The sequence below is a fragment of the Mustelus asterias genome, chromosome 4 (assembly GCF_964213995.1).
Source record: "Mustelus asterias chromosome 4, sMusAst1.hap1.1, whole genome shotgun sequence".
In the NCBI taxonomy this organism is placed as follows: Eukaryota; Metazoa; Chordata; class Chondrichthyes; order Carcharhiniformes; family Triakidae; genus Mustelus; species Mustelus asterias.
The window spans coordinates 144,662,822-144,681,055 of NC_135804.1; the positions used below are offsets into that span (position 1 = coordinate 144,662,822).

Genomic DNA, 18,234 nt, shown 5'->3' on the forward strand with positions numbered 1-18,234 from the left:
AGAACTGGCGCCTTTCCGACTGGAGAATCTGATTTTAATTGGGGTCATGGCAGGAGGGGTCTACGGTTTGGTGTGGGGTCCGGAGGAGCTCACCACTTTCTGGGAAAAGGCAACATCAATGCAAAACAATAAAACATTAGGGTAGCACAGGGGCACAGTGGTTAGCACTGCTGCCTCGCAGCACCAGGGATCTGGATTCAATTCCGGCCTCAGGTTACTGTCTGTGTGGAGTCTGCACGTTCTCTGTGTGGGTTTCCTCCGGGTGCTCCAGTTTCCTCCCATGGTCCAAAGATGTGCGGGTTATGTTGGTTGGCCATTCTAAATTGCCCCTTAGTGTCAGGGGGATGAGCAGGGTAAATACATGGGGTTACAGGGATAGGGCCTGGTAGGGATTGTTGTCAGTGCAGACTTGATGGGCTCAATGACCTCCTTCTGCACTGTAGGGATTCTATGATTCTCCACAGATAAAGGGGTATTTTAATCTCACCGATCAGCAGGGAAGCCATATAAAATGGAGTGGTTGCAGTTCCCATTTTTCTCTTGCCAATCTGCAGTTTTAACACCACTCATTCCCTGGTGGGAACCTTACTGGTAATTGCAAATCGATGTGCCAAGAGCTACGTTGGACCCCAAAGGCATTTTAACCCATTCCTGAGGTGAGGTGCCTGAAACGGCTCCTTGTCAGTTAAAGCTGTTGGAAATCCAGCGAGACCACTTAAGATTAGTTGAATTTGATTGGCGAGAGAGCAGTTCAGCATAAAGAGGCCCTCTCAACAAACATTTTCAAGCTTTATTTTGAAAATAGAAAAATCCTGCAGGCTGCTACTGGGGTGGGGGGAGTGGGGTGGGGGGATGTAGTGGGGGGGGGGGGGAGGAATTGCGGTATTGTGGTGGGGAACTCCCTCAGCAGGGCAGTCTTTGGCTGCACCCACACCTGGGCGGGCAGGGAGAGAGGCTGCAGGCCTACCTGGAGCATTGGCATTCCAACCTGATGCTGGGTGCAAGTTTCAGATGCCTGCCCGGGTTCAGTGAACCTTTGCATGGCCCGCCCCCTGCCCAAAACGATTCCCGTGGCGGCGGGAGGGGGGAATACTGCCCCCCCATAGTGTCAGGAAACTGGAGGCCAATTGAGCAATATCTCATTAATTATTATTACACTAATTATTTCCTTCTTGAGTCACTGTGGCACATTGTTATTCATTGTGAGAGAGAGAATGAGTTATTAAATAAACAAAGATGAATTTTAACGTTTGTCAGGAATTTTATTTTCCTGGTGTTTCAATTTTTAAAAGAAATAATCTACTCTATCTGTTCCAGGTAATGAAGGCGGCCCAGGTAGTCCGGGAAACCCAGGTGGGCCCGGATATAAAGGTGATAAAGGTGAATCTGGCCTAAAAGGTCTTCCAGGAACACTTGATCCGGGACAGATTATTTCAGGGCGGAAAGGAGAGCCAGGATTCCCAGGTATGTCGATCATCCTCGTGCAGAAGTTGCGTGGACTTAACCGGCACGTGTAACTTGAGAGCAGGTGCAGAGGGAGAGTCGGAGTAAAAATGGTGCCTTGTCTGTCTTTAAGTTCATTCAGAATGTCAATCCAGCCCCTTGAATGTGGTTAAATCTTTTTTGTTCATTTGTGGGACATGGGCGTCGCTGGCTGGCCAGGATTTATTGCCCATCCCTCATTGCCCTTGTCCAGAGAACAGTTGAGAGTCAACCACATTGCTGAGGCTCTAGAGTCACGTGTAGGCCAGACCAGATAAGGACGGCAGATTTCCTTCCTTAAAGGACAATGAGCAATGGTTTCATGGTCATCAGTTCCAGATATTTTTTTATTGAATTTAAATTCCACCAGCTGCCTTGGTGGTATTCGAACCTGGTCCCCATATTGCTTCCCATGAATGTTACCATGATAAGATATCTGTGTACAAGCAGTGGTTGTGAGTGCCAGATTGGACTTAAGATATTTCCTTTGTCCTCCACTAATGTGATTTGGGATTTTTAAAATTCATTTGTGGACGTCACTGGTTGGCCAGCATTTATTGTCTGCCAGGTTTATTTGGTAGCACAAGCTTTCGGAGTGTCACTCCTTCTTCAGGTGAGTCGCTCACTCACTCACTCACCTGAAGAAGGAGTGACATTCCGAAAGCTTGTGCTACCAAATAAACCTGTTGGACTTTAACCTGGTGTTGTGAGACTTCTTACTGTGCCTACCCCAGTCCAACGCCTGCATCTCCACATCACAGCATTTATTGCCCATCCCTAGTTGCCCTTGAACTTGCTCAGCCATTTCAGAGGGCAGTTGAGAGTCAACCACATTGTTCTGGCTTTGGAGTCACACATAAGCCAGACCAGGTAAAGACGGCAGATTTCCTTCCCTAAAGAACATTAGTGAACCAGATGGGTTTCTCTGACGATGGTTTCATGGTCATCAGTAGATTCTTAATTCCAGATACTTATGATTGAATTTAAATTCCACCACCTGCTGTGGCGGGATTCGAATCTGGGTCCCCAGAACATTGGCTGAGTTTCTGGATTAATAGTCTAGCGATAATACCATCATCTCCACCTACCAACATATTTGCTCAGCATTGGTGTGGGTGTATGTACAATGCCTGAATTCTGTAATGGACTTAGTATCCAGACCTTTGCTGGTGTGAATGGTTCTAAAGACCTCAGTATGCAAACCTTGTATGAACATAACATATACTAGTACACCCTTGGTTATTGCTTGCAGAAGACATTGAGAAGGGCACTGTATAGTTGAAAGATGGTCAAGTTCCGCACTTAGCAACTAATGTTGGTGATTTGGCAGAAGAGAGATTAAGAAGCACATGGGATCAACAGGGATCTATAATGTTAACTTTAATTGGCAATTTAAAAGCAGCGGATTTTCAGTATATTTTTAACCACAAAATGGAAAAAAATAGATTTTACTTTGAATGTTTCCACAAAGCAAGCAGGGTATAAATGTAGACCAATGTAACGTAAGTTTCCATTATTTTCAAGGTATTTTATCAGTAAAATCCATTGCATTATGCACTGCAAAGTGTTCATTACTAAAGTGTGTGTTTGAAAAAGCACATTGCATCATGAAGTACATAGATGGGGCTGTAATTGATAGGGGTGGAATTGACAAAAAGACAAAGGGAATATAAATGACTTTTCATAGAAACATAGAAAATAGGTGCAGGAGAAGGCCATTCGGCCCCTCGAGCCTGCACCCCCATTCAATCTGAGCATGGTTGATCATGCGCTTTCAGTATCCCACTCCTGCTTTCTCTCCACACCCCTTGATCCCTTTAGCCACAAGGGCCACGCCCAGCTCCCTCTTGAACATATCTAACAAATTGGCCCCAACAGCTTTCTGTGGTAGGGAATTCCACAGGTTCACAACTCTCTGAGTGAAGAAGTTCTTCCTCATCTCAGTCCTGAGTTGCTTACCCCTTATTCTTAGACTGTGACCCCTAGTTCTGCACTTCCACAACATTAGGAACATTCGTCCTCATCTAGCCTGTCCAGTCCCATCAGGATTTTATATGTTTCTATGAGATCCCATCTCATTCTTCTAAATTCCAGTGAGCACAAGCCCAGTCGATCCAGTCTCTCTTCAAATATCAGTCCTGCCATATCATTGTGGTGAACCTTCGCTGGACTTCCCCAATAGCAAGAATGTCCTCCTTCAGACTAGGAGACCAAAACTGCATACAGTACTCAAGGTGTGGCCTCATCTTATTAATTCATTTTTATTACTTTATATTCTTATTTTTCTTTTTCCACTTCTAATATCTCACTCTCCATCCTGTTTCCTCCCCCCCCCCCCCCCCCCCCCCCCCCCCCCACCCCCCCCCACCTCTAGGGTCATCTGCCAGATTCCTGCACCCTGCACCTTTGTTCTGCCACTTACACTTTCGATCTCATAATGGATGCTATTAGCACCATTCCTAGCCTTTATCATCACCATTTAAATTCCTGTTGTATTTTTATCTATGAAATCCCCATCAACTACAGTCCAATAAGGGGATTTTCTCGGGGCGTCCCACTAGTGGGTCTTGTATTCAGCCGCTCTCAGCAAACACAAAGACTTGCGAAAAACACTATGCGGTTAAAAATGTTCTTCATTAAACCAACACATTGGGAGAGAGATAGTCAGAGGATTCCAACTTCTCTCTGACCTTACATCACATGGGTACAACAGATATACATTTCTGAAGATTTGATACTCCCCCTAACCTGTCATCCAAGTTGGACGGTCCAATTACATTAATACACTTTATTTACTTTGGCCAATAGCGTTCTACCATCTAGCAGAATTGGGAATTCATTGGTCAACTGAACCCAGAAGTTCTTCCCCCCAATTGCCTCGTAACCTTACCAATGCAAATCCAGTAGATTCAAGGGTCACCCTCTAACACCTGCAGTTCTGGGAGCGAGAAGAGAGTCAGCTTCTCTGATCTGTCACTGTCCCTTTATTAGTGGAGGCTGAATTGCAGCTATTCATTACAGCTAGAAGCTGAATTCTTCTATTCATTTCAATAACCTTGGTTGCCAGTAGCTGTTTGGCCAGCCCCTGATAATAGGGTTTACATTCTGTGCTTCATTGTTGCAAAAGAATGTGGTCTGTCTGATAAAACTTATTTCCCATTATGCTAAGGGGTAAATTGCTTGTTGGCCAAAGTTCACAACAAAATACAAAAATACAGTTTAAATCTATAATACTTGTTCAAACATGATTATATATGTGCGTATACAGACAATATATTTGTATGATATATAAGTGAGGCACATTGTCATACTTTTGGTATATATAAGGCACACTGTGGTCCCTATTTTAAACTAATCTACATATTTTAATAGTCTGAAGAGCAGGGATTTCTGTATCCTCTGCCAGAAGCTGCCCCACTTACCCTCACAGGATAAATCTTGTCCTATTTTTCTTGTGTTGAGTTCTGACAAATGGTCATCTTGACTCAAAACATTGATTCTATTCTCTCTCCTCAGCTGCTATCAGGCCTGCTGAGATTTTCCAGCATTTTCTGTTTCTGTTTCAGACTTCAGCATCTGCAGTATTTTGCATTAATGCAAAGGACAGGAAGGTGGACACTATTCAGCCTTTTCCCCTGCCTGGAGTATGTTGCCCATGTCTCATTACTGTAGAGGAGAACACTGAGGACCCAGGCTTGGTAGACTCACAGTTTGGCGATCTCAGTCAGGTTGCTGTTGGTCCACACTCTATTACTCTGCTTGGACATAACAGCTGCAGCATTTCCAGTGTGAGTGTTGATTTCAGCCACAAGTGACAGATTGCTGGTGATTGTGGAGCTTAGATATGTGAGGTTATCAACCACTTTCAGCATCACATTGTCACTGCTGCGAGATGGTATGGCAACACCCTGGTCCAGGACGTGTCTTTCTGATACTGACGGTCAAACCAAACCATTTACAGGTTTGGGAGAGTCAGCCCATTTGCCTCCAAAGGTGTTCCTCAGAATGGAATGTTAGTGAGGCACCATCATCATAGAGGTGACGAGAAAGGACTTGGCGCACTTTTGTCTTGGAACTCTGACAGGCAAGGCCAAAGAGCTTTCCAGCATTTCTGCTGTGTAAGGAGACACTCTCTGTAGGTGACTGAAGATGTATGGAAGCAGCAAAGAGAAGAATATGTCAAGAAGTGTGTAAACAAAGCACCCATAGAGAAACTGAAAAGTTGCTATCTAACGGTGGCACAGTGGTTAGCACTGCTGCCTCACAGCGCCAGGGACCTGGGTTCGATTCCCAGCTTGGGTCACTGTCTGTGTGGAGTTTGCATATTCTTCCCGTGTCTGCATGGGTTTCCTCCGGATGCTCCGGTTTCCTCTCACAGTCTGAAAGACTTGCTGGTTCAGTGCATTGACCCGAACAGGCGCTGCTGTGTGGCGACTGGGAAATTTCACAGTAACTTCATTGCAGTGTTAATGTAAGCCTTACTTGTGACTAATAAATAAACTTTACTTTATTTAATTGATCCTGTAATTTACTTTATTTTCTTCCTGTATAGCTGTGCAACTATAAAGCCTTCCTCTGCCTGGCTGCATTTGGAAGGACGTTGCTGAAATTAGGAGCTTGCTGTATGATAATTAATGGGCAATAATGATGTCCCATCAAGCTGTGTGGCACGAGTCCTTGAACATGGTCCTTGAGTATGATCTTGGTTGGAACTGTCACTCATAGCACATTGGGAATAGATTAGAATTTTAACATACAGCTGCCATTAACATGTCCATCCAAGAATGGGAAGGGTGCAGAGAAACAGTGACCGAACCATTCAAATACCCATTTACAGGAATTTTGTGTGTGAAGCTTATATCTTTGTTTATTTTTCTAAGGTCAAACGGGACTTGCAGGTCCAAAGGGTTTCTCAGGTTTACCTGGTGATCCAGGAGCACCAGGACAAGATGGTTTACCAGGATTGTCAGGAGGTCCAGGTAAGGGCAAAAAAAAACTACCACATGCTGTAAAGAACATCAGAATTACAGTTGGAAGGAATACACAAGGGAGAATATTGGGGTGGGACGGGCGGTGTCTCAGGTCCATTCAGATCCATCAATTGGCGAAGGTATTAGTTCCGTCTGTCCAATGTCCTATTATGGATTCACAAGTGACACGTATTATTCTGATTGATTTTTCATCTTCACCGTGGCCTGGGTCTTGCAGTTATCGGCCGGAATTCTCCGGATGTTCCCGTCTCGCTACCGCTGCCAGCAAGAACGGAGAATTTGGCCTTCAGCCAAATCTCTGTTCACTGCAGCGGGACTGGAGAATGCCAGCTGTGGGTGAGGTCGGAGAATCCGGCCCATAATAATGGCCAAACTGTTAGCATTCACCATCATTATCCCCAAAACTAACAGCAGCTTCTAGCATCCATACTTGGTCAGTTAAACTTGGAAATCAAAGGCTGTACTGTTGAACTCCCTGCAGATGATGTGAAACAATCCATGCAAAAGAACTTGGTCATGATAAGGGGCCATAATTTAAAAGCCCTATTCTCTATGAATGAAGGCTTAATTTTTTTTCCTGCATGCGGGCTTCCTCTTTTTACAACCATAAAGAAGAAGGATCCACACCTAAAGTCACAGGGTAAAACATTAGAAATCAACGAGGGACAGATCTTACTTAGAAATTAACAGTGATACAACCGTAAGAGAAATATAAAGGGGTTGAATTCAATTCCAATTGAGATAGCACTCCAAGATATAAGAAGTTAGTCATTACAACCTGAAGAAACACTGGGTGGGGTTCTCCAGCCTCCCCGAAGCATGATTTTCACAGCAGTTGGCAGTGCGCCACTCGCCAGGAGCAGAATCTTCTTCTCCCACCGCTGTCAATGAGATTTCCCACTGACTGCATCCCACACTGCCTCCATAGAACCATAGAATCCGACAGTGCAGAAGGAGGCCATTCGTCCCATCGAGTCTGCACTGACCACAATCCGACCCAGGCTCTATCCCCATAACCCCATGCATTTACCCTAGCTAACCTCCCTGACACTAAGGGGCAATTTAGCATGGTCTTTGCACCTAATGCACCTAATCTGCACATCCTTGGACCCATCCATTGAGTCTACACTTCCCGCTGCCTTGGCAAAGCAGCCAGCATCATTAAGGACCTTACGCACCCCGGACATTCTCTCTTCCATCTTCTTCCTTCGGGAAAAAGATACAAAAGTCTGAGGTCACGTACCAACTGACTCAAGAACAGCTTCTTCCCTGCTGCTGTCAGACTTTTGAATGGACTTACCTTGCATTAAGTTGATCTTTCTCTACACCCTAGCTATGACTGTAACGCTACATTCTGCACTCTCTCATTTCCTTCTCTATGAACAGTATGTTTTGTCTGTATAGCGTGCAAGAAACAATACTTTTCACTGCATGTTAATACGTAGAGTCATAAAGTCATAGAGGTTTACAGCATGGAAACAGGCCCTTTGGCCCAACTTGTCCATGCCGCCCTTTTTTTTTAAACCCCTAAACTAATCCCAATTGCCCACATTTGGCCCATATCCCTCTATACGCATCTTACGCATGTAACTAATAGAGAACATGTGACAATAATAAATCAAATCAAATCAAATGTGGGAGGAGGGCAGAGCATCCAGAGGAAACCCATGCAAACCCTGGGAGACTCCACACAGTGACCCAAGCTGGGAATCAAACCCGGGTCCCTGGCGCTGTAAGGCAGCACTGCTAACCACTGTGCCATCATGCCGCCCAGATGGCAATAGATACAAAATGAAAATTGGGAAATGTTGCCAATGATCAGGCCAGTATCGTGTGACATCGGCATAATGCATATCACTGTGGCACAGTGCTCAGCACTGCTGCCTCACAGCACCAGGGACCTGGGTTCAATTCCAGCCTTGGGTGACTGTGTGGAGTTTGCACATTCTCGCTGTGTCTGCGTAGGTTTCCTCCAGGTGCTCTGGTTTCATCCCACAGTCCAAAGATGTACGGGTTAGATTGATTGGCCATGCTAAATTGACCCTGAGTGTCCAAAGATATGTAGGTTAGAGGATTAGCGGGGTAAATGTGCTTGCTTACGGGGATAGGGCCTGAGTGGGATGCTTTGTTGAAGAGTCGGTGCAAAGCTGATGGGACGAATGGCCACCTTCTGCAATGTAGGGATTCTTTGATTCTATATCGCTAAGTTCTTAGTTATCACAAATATGAGATTTATCTCTACTTCATTGAAATACCACATCTGGTAATTACCACATTACCACATCTGGATCACAGCTGGAATATTGTGTACAATGTTAGACTCCTTATTTAAACAAGGATGTAAATGCGTTAGAAGCAGTTCAGAGGTTTATTAGACTGATACCAGGAATGGTCAGGTTATGTTTTGTGGAAAGATTGGACAGGCTTGGCTTGTATCCGCTGGAGTTTAGAAGACCAAGGAGCGACTTGATTAAAACATATAAAATCCTGAGGGGTCTTAACAGAGTGGGCGTGGCGAGGATCTTTCCTCTTGTGGGAGTCTAGAATTAGAGGTCATGGTTCAAAAATAATGGGTCACCCATTTATAACAGAGATGAGAAGAAATGTTCTCTCAGAGAGTCATGAGCTCCTTTTCTCAAGAAGCAGACTCTTGATAAATGAGGGGGTGATGGGTAACTCGGGGTTGACGGGAGATTACAGTCAGATGAAACATGGTCTTATTGAATGACAGAGCAGGCTGAAAGGTCCAAATGGCCTGCTCCTGCTCCAATTGCGTATGTTCGCATATCTGGAGTTCTGTTTTCGAACAAGTGTAACAGTAGTGATGGTATCTTTCTAAAATATTACTTTTGTAGGATCCAAAGGAGACCCAGGGTTCCCAGGCCAACCAGGATCTTCAGGGCAACCAGGACCGAAAGGATCAGTCGGTGAAATGGGTCTGCCAGGTAAGTTTAGAACATATTTTATTGCTAGTTAAAGCCATATCTTTACCAATCATTAGAAAACACTTAAAATTGATCAAGCTGGAGCTCTGATCACTATTGAGTTTTGTAAAAAAAAAAAGAGCCCTTATTATTGGTTACCAGAACAGTATGGAGGTATTGACTTGACTGTGCAGACACAACACGCATTATATAATTTTGTATCATATATGGTTGACATTGCTGATCTCAGAACACTGAGGTTTCTTGCTCTAGCTTATGAGCATAGCTCTGGTTGGGATTTATGCTGGAAAGCAAGGCAGGAAAAGAGAGCTGTAGGCTTGTAGTTGTACTCCTGGCCACTGGCCAATGGAGAATGCAGTAAGAAGTCTAACAACACCAGGTTAAAGTCCAACAGGTTTATTTGGTAGCAAAAGCCAAGAGTGGCTTTTGCTACCAAATAAACCTGTTGGACTTTAACCTGGTGTTGTTAGACTTCTTACTGTGTTTACCCCAGTCCAACGCCGGCATCTCCACATCAATGGAGAATGGCCAGCGCCTTAAGGCCTAAAGATCATGCGGGTGAAAAAGAGGAAACAGCATAGCTTCCTGTCGGCTTCTTTCGCTAAAGCGGTTCTGGAAATCCCACAGACCCTGCAGGGGTCTTGGTATAAACCATAATGCCCAGTTCCCATCGGTGTCCAACCAACAGGATAATAGAAAATAGAAGAAGAAATGTATTTCTTGCTTTCTCACTGCCTTGTGGTTGTTGGGCCGACATCCGCAGCAGTTGAAAGTCCAGCTCCATATCACCATACCTATCCTGGAAATCTGGAGCGCTAGGAAACATGTTTTCCTGACCTTTCTGTTTGGGAATGGGTATCCCCCAAGGCAAATCGTGGAAAACTGGCGTAATACATTTTCTTTTGAGAGAGGGTGCAAGAAAAGTAATTGTGTGAAAATATTCCCTTCGTGGGCACCTGCCAAACCTGTGGCCCATTGCTGGTACACCACCTGGGGATGAGGTGATCAGTTAATTAGGATCAGGTTACACTTCATTCACCTGAGGCTTATAGAATGAATTTCTCTCATTTTTACCTGTATGAGTCTACCATGCACTTGGTTGATCTCAATCCAGCAAGTAGTAGGCATGAGCAGTAAATTAATCATTTAGCCCAGAGACTCTTGAGAAAATGTAATATATTTGAATGGGGGAGTAGAAGATGTGTTCAACATTTGGCAGTTTAGTGGGAAAGAGTGAAATGCAACCTGAATTTCATTTATCTCTCCAATTCTTCCCTCCCCTTCCATCAGACAATAGATGTTGATTGACCCCTCCTCATGGAAGCACGGTGCCAAAGGTTCCAGGTTCTCTTGGTTACCTCACCAGGGTGGCCATTATTCATGTGTCAGCCTTGATTCTTGGCGCTAGCCAGCTACCAGACATGGGAGACAATCATAGCTGATCCTGATGCTCATCCACATGTGAAATTCTAGCCGGGGTTATCAGCTAATAACCAGGAGTGGAGATCCTGGCCCACTTTCCTTTCCCAAAAGCGATTACGGTCAGATTGCTCAACACAGGCTGAGCACTGAATCTGGGATCTTCGTGATCTGAAAGTCTTTACCATTCTGATGTTGTGATGGCCAAATGAGGGGAGCTTTATTCTACATCTAACCTGTGCTGCACTTAACCTGTGAGTTCCTGGTGGTGACATTGCATTCGAGACATTAGAAAGTTTCCCTCATGTTAACCTCACTCCTTACAAATTCATCAGTGATGTTTAAAACTGAAAAAAAACCTAGGACAAACAAAAACGTGAGATTATGAGCATTTTATGCTTTATTGTTTAATCCAGTCATTGTTAATAATTGAAGGTGTAATCATAAACTATATCTTTTGCTGATGTGGTGGGTAATGAGGTAATTCTGTTCTACATCTGATAGGTCCATCAGGCTTTAAAGGTTCTTCAGGAAATCCTGGTCACCCAGGTCAACCAGGTGTCCCTGGTCGTCCAGGCTTACAGGGTGAAAAGGGTGACTCAGGTGGGCTAGTGCGAGGATTCCCAGGTGGCCCTGGGCCAAAGGTAAGTCTTCCTCCTGTGAAGAGAAAGGTACAGGGGCGCAATCTTGCCTGCCGTCCCCTACCACGGTCCCGCTGCAGCAAAGTTGGAGAGTTTGCCAGCCAGTCAAATCTCCCTTCACTGCGGCGGGATGGGAAAATCCCACCGGCGTGAATGGTGGTAAGATTCTGGCCTAGGTTTTTTTCATGCTTGTAAGATAAAAAGAAAATCAACGTTTTTTTGACCTGGGTTCATTCAACTAGCAAGATGTTTTAGTCCTTGGTAAAGGAGGTTCAGGATGTTGGGTGAGTCATTTCAGGTGTCAGATAACTGGCACCAAATCAGTGACTGGGCCTCAAGCCTGACTCAAGTCAAGTTTTGTGTGACTTGACTCAGGTGAAACTGACCTGGGGACGGTCCTCAGTTTGAAAAAATACTTTTTTAATCCCAGCACAAGGTAGTCAGTCGATGTTTTTGGCACGAAACAGGATTGGCGGCATTTTCCTCTCACATCTGTCCAGAGACTGGAAATTCCCACCCGAGGTCAAAGGACCCGAAATGGTCCGCCAAATTTTCCATCCCACCCGCAACGATTCCTGCGGCGGCAGATGGGACTGGAAAATTCATCCCAGCGTATGTCATCCAACCCAGTTTTCGTTCACCTCCTGTCCGATTCCACTCATCGTCACTGTTCATTGTCAGCTGTGGAAAATGAACTGCCAGGTCCATAGCAATGCTTGGTCGAGTATCTTATCATTCAGGGACACTCCAAGCACCAGATTCCTCATTCCTTCCTTTCTCACTGAGCTCCTCTGAGGATAGGTCAGCGCCAATGGAAAGGAGCTGGAGAAGATAACTCCAAATCGTGAGTTAAATCGAGGATTTCAGCCCAGTTCCCAACAGTACACACTGCCCACCATGAAGCCCTAACACCAAACCTTTCCATGGCTGCCTGAGACTCTTTCACGGCCAATGGCCCTGACTCTTCCATGGCCGCTCCCGGCCTGACCCTTTCTTGGCCACCATGCTGGGCTGCACGCTGCAGACAAAACCCCATGATAACCAAAGGAGACCATTAAGTGGCCATTGAGGCCTCAATTGTCCCATGCCACTGGTAAAATGTTGGCAGGGGCAAGCAGGCAGGCTTCTATGGTATGGTGCTCCCACCCCACTCCTCCTCCCCTTCCCCCAATCAAACCAATAAGATCCAGCTCTACCAACCACTGTCCAGAACTGTACTTTATCATGCATTTGTTCATGGGATATGTGTCAGTGGCAAGGTCAGCCTTTGTTTACCCGTCCCTAATTGCCCTTGGGAACAATTAGGATTCAACCACATTGCAGTGGGTCTGGAGTCACATGTAGGTCAGAACTGATAAAATAATCTTCCCTAAAGGAAGTGAGTGACCAGATGTGTTTTTATGACAAAAAGAAATGATAGTTTGATGGTTTCCATTACCATTACAAGCTTTCAGTTGCAGATTTTAAAAAAAATGTTGTTTGAATTTAAATTCCACCATTTATTATGGCCCAGTACACCAGACTGGACCTCTAGTTAAGTGACATCACCTCTAATGCCGACTGAGACAACTTATCAAAGCCTAGTCAATGTTCATGGAACTGGAGCACAACATGAGTTACCATCTTCAGTATTTGTGAGACTGAAAGTAGAGGATCGTCTATTTTTGTTCATTGAACGTAAAAAATGGACAAATTTTTGAAAACAAATTTGAAGAATGACAGCAGGGATGGTAACTGTTCTGAAATCAGCAAGATATGGAAGCAATGTTCTTCCTATCAAAATGAATCACCTCACATTTTTCTGCTTTGAACTTCGTCTGCCACCTATCTGCCCCACTCCACCAACTTGTCTTTGTCCCTTTGAAGTTCTACACTGTCCTTCCCACAGTTTACAATGCTTCCAAGTTTCGTATCACCTGCAAATTTTGAAATTGTCCCCTGTACATCAAGGTCCAGCTCATTAATATATATCAGGTAAAGCAAGGGTCTCAACACGAACCCCGAGTTAGTGTTCCATTGTTCCATCCTCCAGTGCAAAATACACCCATAGTGCAGAATTTTACCGGCACATCCGCCCGAGGTTCGTACGATCCCACCCGAGGCCAACGGAAAATGCCGTTCTCCGAGCCTTGCCCGCCTCTGGAATCGGGGCGGGCGTGCCAGTAAAATCCGGCCATTAACTACTCTCTGTTTCCTGTTACTCAGCCAATGATGTTTGCATATTGCTACAGTCCCTTTTATCTCACGAAGTATAACTTTGCACTCAAGTCTCTTGTGCAGCACGGTATCAAATGTCTTTTTGAAGTCCATCTACATCAACAGCACTGGAGTGATCAGTCCTCTCCATCACCTCTCCAAAAAGCTCCAAAACATTCATTCAACATGATTTGCCTTGAAGAAATTCATGCTGGTTTTCCTTAATTGACCTGTGTTTCCATACAACTATTAATTTTGTCCCAAATTATTGTTTCTTTTATTTATTTTTATTAATTTAGATGATGTGGGTGTCATTGGCTAGGCCAGTATTTATTGTCCGTCCCTAATTGCCCTTGAAGAGATGGCGGTGAGCTGCCTTCTTGAACCACTGCAGTCAATGCAGTGTGGGTACACTCATGGTGCAGTTAGAAGTTTCCCCGCTGCTGGAGTTTGACTGACAGGTTTAAGTTAAGTTGGTATGCAATGAAAATTTCAGTCTTTAATGTGCGTGATTTAAAATCCGAGTGAACAACAGTCCATTATACACAATATTCTTGAATTGTATTCATTGATATTAATTGATGGCTTTATCTCCTTGGGCTATTTTTTCACTCTCTGATTCTCTTTTAATCCAGGGTGATCCAGGCCCTCCTGGTTACCCAGGTAACTCTGGAAGCAAGGGCATTCCAGGAAGCCCTGGTCTTCCTGGTTTGCCAGGCGTGCCTGGTTCTAAAGGTGACCCTGCACAACCAGGATTCCCAGGTAAGTCCCAGTTTAAAAAAATCTTTTTTCCAAAGGTGTTTTACTAACATTTTGGGTGGAATTTTCCCATCCCGCTTGCTACAATTCGCGGACCATGCAAAGGTCCGCTAACTCGGCCGATATTGTCCAGTCTTGGGGCATGCCTGAACTTTATAAAATTCTAGCCAGAAGATGAGGCTTGACAGGGTAGATACTGGGAGGATATTTCCTTTTGTGGGATCCAGAACTGGGAAGGGGGACAGCGGAGGGTGGGGGTTGGGGGGGGGGGGGGGGGGGGGGTGGGGGGGGGTGGGGGGTGGGGGGGGGTGGGGGGTGGGGGGGGGTGTGGCACTGTTTAAAAATGAGTGGTTTTAAAATAAGGAGGAATTTATTTTCTCAGAGGGCCTTTGGAATTCTCTTCCACAGAGTGTAGAGGAGGCTGGGTCATTAAATATATTCAAGGCTGAGTTAGACTGAGTTTTGATTGACAAGAGAGCTTTGGGTTATGGGGAGGAGGGGGAGGGGGGTGGGGGGGCGGTGGCAGGAAAGTGGAGTTAAGGCCACAATCAGATTAGTCATCATTATCGCCAGGGACCCGGGTTCAATTCCGGCCTCGGGTCACCACCTGTGCGGAGTTTGCACGTTCTCCCCACGTCTGCATGGGTTTCCTCCCACACTCCAAAGATGTGCGGGTTAGGTTGATTGGCCGTGCTAAATTGCCCCTTAGTGTCAGGGGGATTAGCAGGGTAAATACGTGGGGTTACGGGGATAGGGGCTGGGTGGGATTGTGGTCGGTGCAGACACGATGGGCCAAATGGCCTCCTTCTGCACTGAAGGGATTCGATGATTCTTATCGAATGGCGGAGCAGGCTCGAGGATGGAGAATGAGGGCTGCTCCTGTTTCTATATCTTAATAATTACCTATCGCTGCATGAAATTGTGTTTCAGAAGTCTTGACTATCTTTTCTGGCGAATACCAATCTCTGCCGGGGTCTAGCATCTCTTGGCTATCATTTGGCACTGGGGAAATGACCTAGTTCAGGCAACAGCACATTCAATAATGTTGGAGAGATGTACTTGGGTTCCCTATCGTCATCAAGGTTAACATGTTGAGCAACACTGCAAGAGATGGTAGCATTTCAAACTGATCTCAGCACTTCTGGCAGGAACATGACAGTTGATGCACCTCAGCGTCATCTGTATCAGACCAAAAATTCCATCCAGAATATTAGCAGAATAGCCTCCTTCCAATGGCACTCTCCCATAGGTGGTGTCATTGGTGAGAACTTCTGTTCATTCCACCGAGGATTTGACCATTATTTGCCAGGCCAGGCTTGCTGTGATCATTAAACTGTTTGAACTCTGTAAGTGATCCATTCTGACTGTAACTTCTTCAATTCTCTGTGGTCTCAGGATCCAACTGGCATGACAATAATGAATGTTTACACACAAAAAAAAGACTAAACAATCAAACTCTTCCAAGCACCAATCTCAGACCTAGGCACAAGCTACAATTAACAAAAACGTACTGTCCTTTTCTGCGATGGTTCAAGGTTTTTATGTAGAACACGTGAACTTTTTTCTGGAACGACTGAAGCAAAGGCCGGGATTTTCCAGTCCCGTCGAAAGTTAATGGACTTCTGGCTGGCCTGCTGCATCCCTCCGCGACGGTTCCCACCACGGCAGGGATGGAAAATCCCGGCCTAGGTCACCGGTCTGGGGGTTGAGTGCGGCTCTGACTCTGACTGAAATTATCTTTTCCCTCTCTCAACTATCTAGAAGCCATCTCAACCCATTTCCTTGTTGTCCATGTTTTTGAAGGCAGCCGTATTTCCAAGCAATTGATAAGCAGTTGCTAAAAAGAAGTCAATGTCCCAGTACAGAAAACTATTTATTCCGCAGTCTGGCATTGCTGATTTTTTGGCCAGTATTCTCCGGTCTAGCACGCCAGCGAGAACGGAGAATCTGGCGCTCAGCCAAATCTCCGCTCACAGCAGTGGGACCGGAGAATCCCAGCCACGGGCAAGAATTCTGGCCATTACGTAAATTAACTGTTCCTTATTTATGTTGAATCATTTCAATTTCCATCCTAAGTAACTAGAACAGCAATATCAATGACGAAAATAGAAAGTAGTGTTGCTGTTTTTGGGGCAGAGTGGATTGTCTGGCATGTTTTTATTTTTTCCTTACGCCCTCAGACCACGTTGCTGGTGATGCCTATCTTTTCCAGGTTCTGAAGTCTCATTGGTACAAGCTGAGAAACACAATGGGCCAGTCAAATTCATGGAGGTTAACCCCAGTTTGTTTTCTCATTTAACAGGTTCTCCCGGTCTTCCTGGTCCCAAGGGAAGTGATGGCTTTCCAGGTCCCCCTGGCCTTATTGGCCCACCTGGTCCACCAGGTACATGAAAGACAATGTAAAGCAAACCAGTTAGCTTGGACATGTCAGTAGGAAAGCCCTTGGGCTGTATTTTCATCTTCGAGGCAGCTAGCGGAAGTCGGGAAAATTCCCGCTTGGACAATCCACCTAGGGCAAAAGTATCAGGAAAATGTTTTTCGGGCTAGAGGAAGGTCTGTAGTGGAGTTGCCCAAGGATGAGTATTGTGACCATTGCTTTTCCTGATATATAAATATATATAAATGACCTAGAACTTGGTGTATAGGACACAGTTTCAACAGGCAATAGGAAGCTTGGAGGCTTCGTGAACTGTACAGAAAACAGTGTAGAACTTCAAAACTGACAAAGACAAGTTGGAAGAGTGGGTAGACAGGTGGCTGATGAAGTTCAATCTGGAGAAATATGATGTGATTTATTTTGGTAGGAAGATTAAGAAGCGACAATAGGAAATAAAAAGGTGCAAATTTGAAGGAGTTGCAGGAGCAGAGGGGCCTGTGTATGTGCATAAGTCATTGAAGGTGGCAGGACAGATTGAGAGAGCAGTTAATAAAGCATAAAATATCGTAGAATAAAATATCCTAGTTTTGACAAAGGGTCTCGAAACGTCAGCTCTTTTCTCTCCTTACAGATGCTGCCAGACCTGCTGAGATTTTCCAGCATTTTCTCTTTTGTTTTCAGATTCCAGCATCTGCAGTAATTTGCTTTTATCTAGAATAAAAAATGCTGGAAAAACTCAACAGGTCTGGCAGCATCCGTGGAGAGAGAAACAGTTTTTTTTTAATTTCAAAAATATACTTTATTCATAAAAAAAGACTCTCAAATAAACCATTGCAAAACGACAGATCCAAAAATTACAAACAGTGCAAAAAAAAGGTCATTTTTACAGTACTACACTGCGCTTATTTACACGACATTACATTAATTACATTTCAAAACTTAAAACTATGTACATACATCAGATTTTACTGTGTGCTTTTTGTTCTTCAGATTAGCACACAGTTACGCAGGCCGAGGGTGTTCTGCAGTTACCGGGCCCTTGATCTGCCTCGGTTGAAAGGCTGATATAGAGTTAATGTCTTGAGCCTGCATGACTTCTTCAGAGTTAAAGAGAGGGAGAAATGTGATGGATTATATACTGTATAAGAGAGGGCGGAGCAGCTAGAACAGAGTGGAAGATCAATGATTGGTTGGAGCTAGGAGAGATTGAAGTAAGGATGTGTAGGGCACGAGACAAAGGAGGTGTTAATGGCAGAGGGAAGGACAATAGAAGGTGCTGAGAGTGGCATTAAAGGTAGCAGAATGTGTTAATGGGAGAATAAAGGTCAGTGCTCAGTGAAAGCAAAACTAAAGAACATGTATCAGATGGGCCAGTGGGGGAGGGGGATGGCATAGGGACAAAAAAAACTGTTTTGGATATTTTT

At 44.8% G+C, this 18,234-nt stretch overlaps 1 protein-coding gene across 2 annotated transcripts in view; it reads left to right on the forward strand.

The window, feature by feature from the left end:
• The window catches only part of col4a5 (collagen, type IV, alpha 5 (Alport syndrome)), a 267,143-nt gene that overhangs the window by 204,048 nt on the left and 44,861 nt on the right, over window positions 1–18,234 (forward strand). For both annotated transcript variants that reach the window (XM_078211888.1, XM_078211889.1), the window contains 6 exons: window positions 1,318–1,464; window positions 6,363–6,461; window positions 9,329–9,418; window positions 11,342–11,481; window positions 14,310–14,436; window positions 16,736–16,816. In XM_078211888.1, the coding sequence (XP_078068014.1) occupies window positions 1,318–1,464; window positions 6,363–6,461; window positions 9,329–9,418; window positions 11,342–11,481; window positions 14,310–14,436; window positions 16,736–16,816 (684 nt within the window). The remainder of the gene's footprint in view (window positions 1–1,317; window positions 1,465–6,362; window positions 6,462–9,328; window positions 9,419–11,341; window positions 11,482–14,309; window positions 14,437–16,735; window positions 16,817–18,234) is intronic.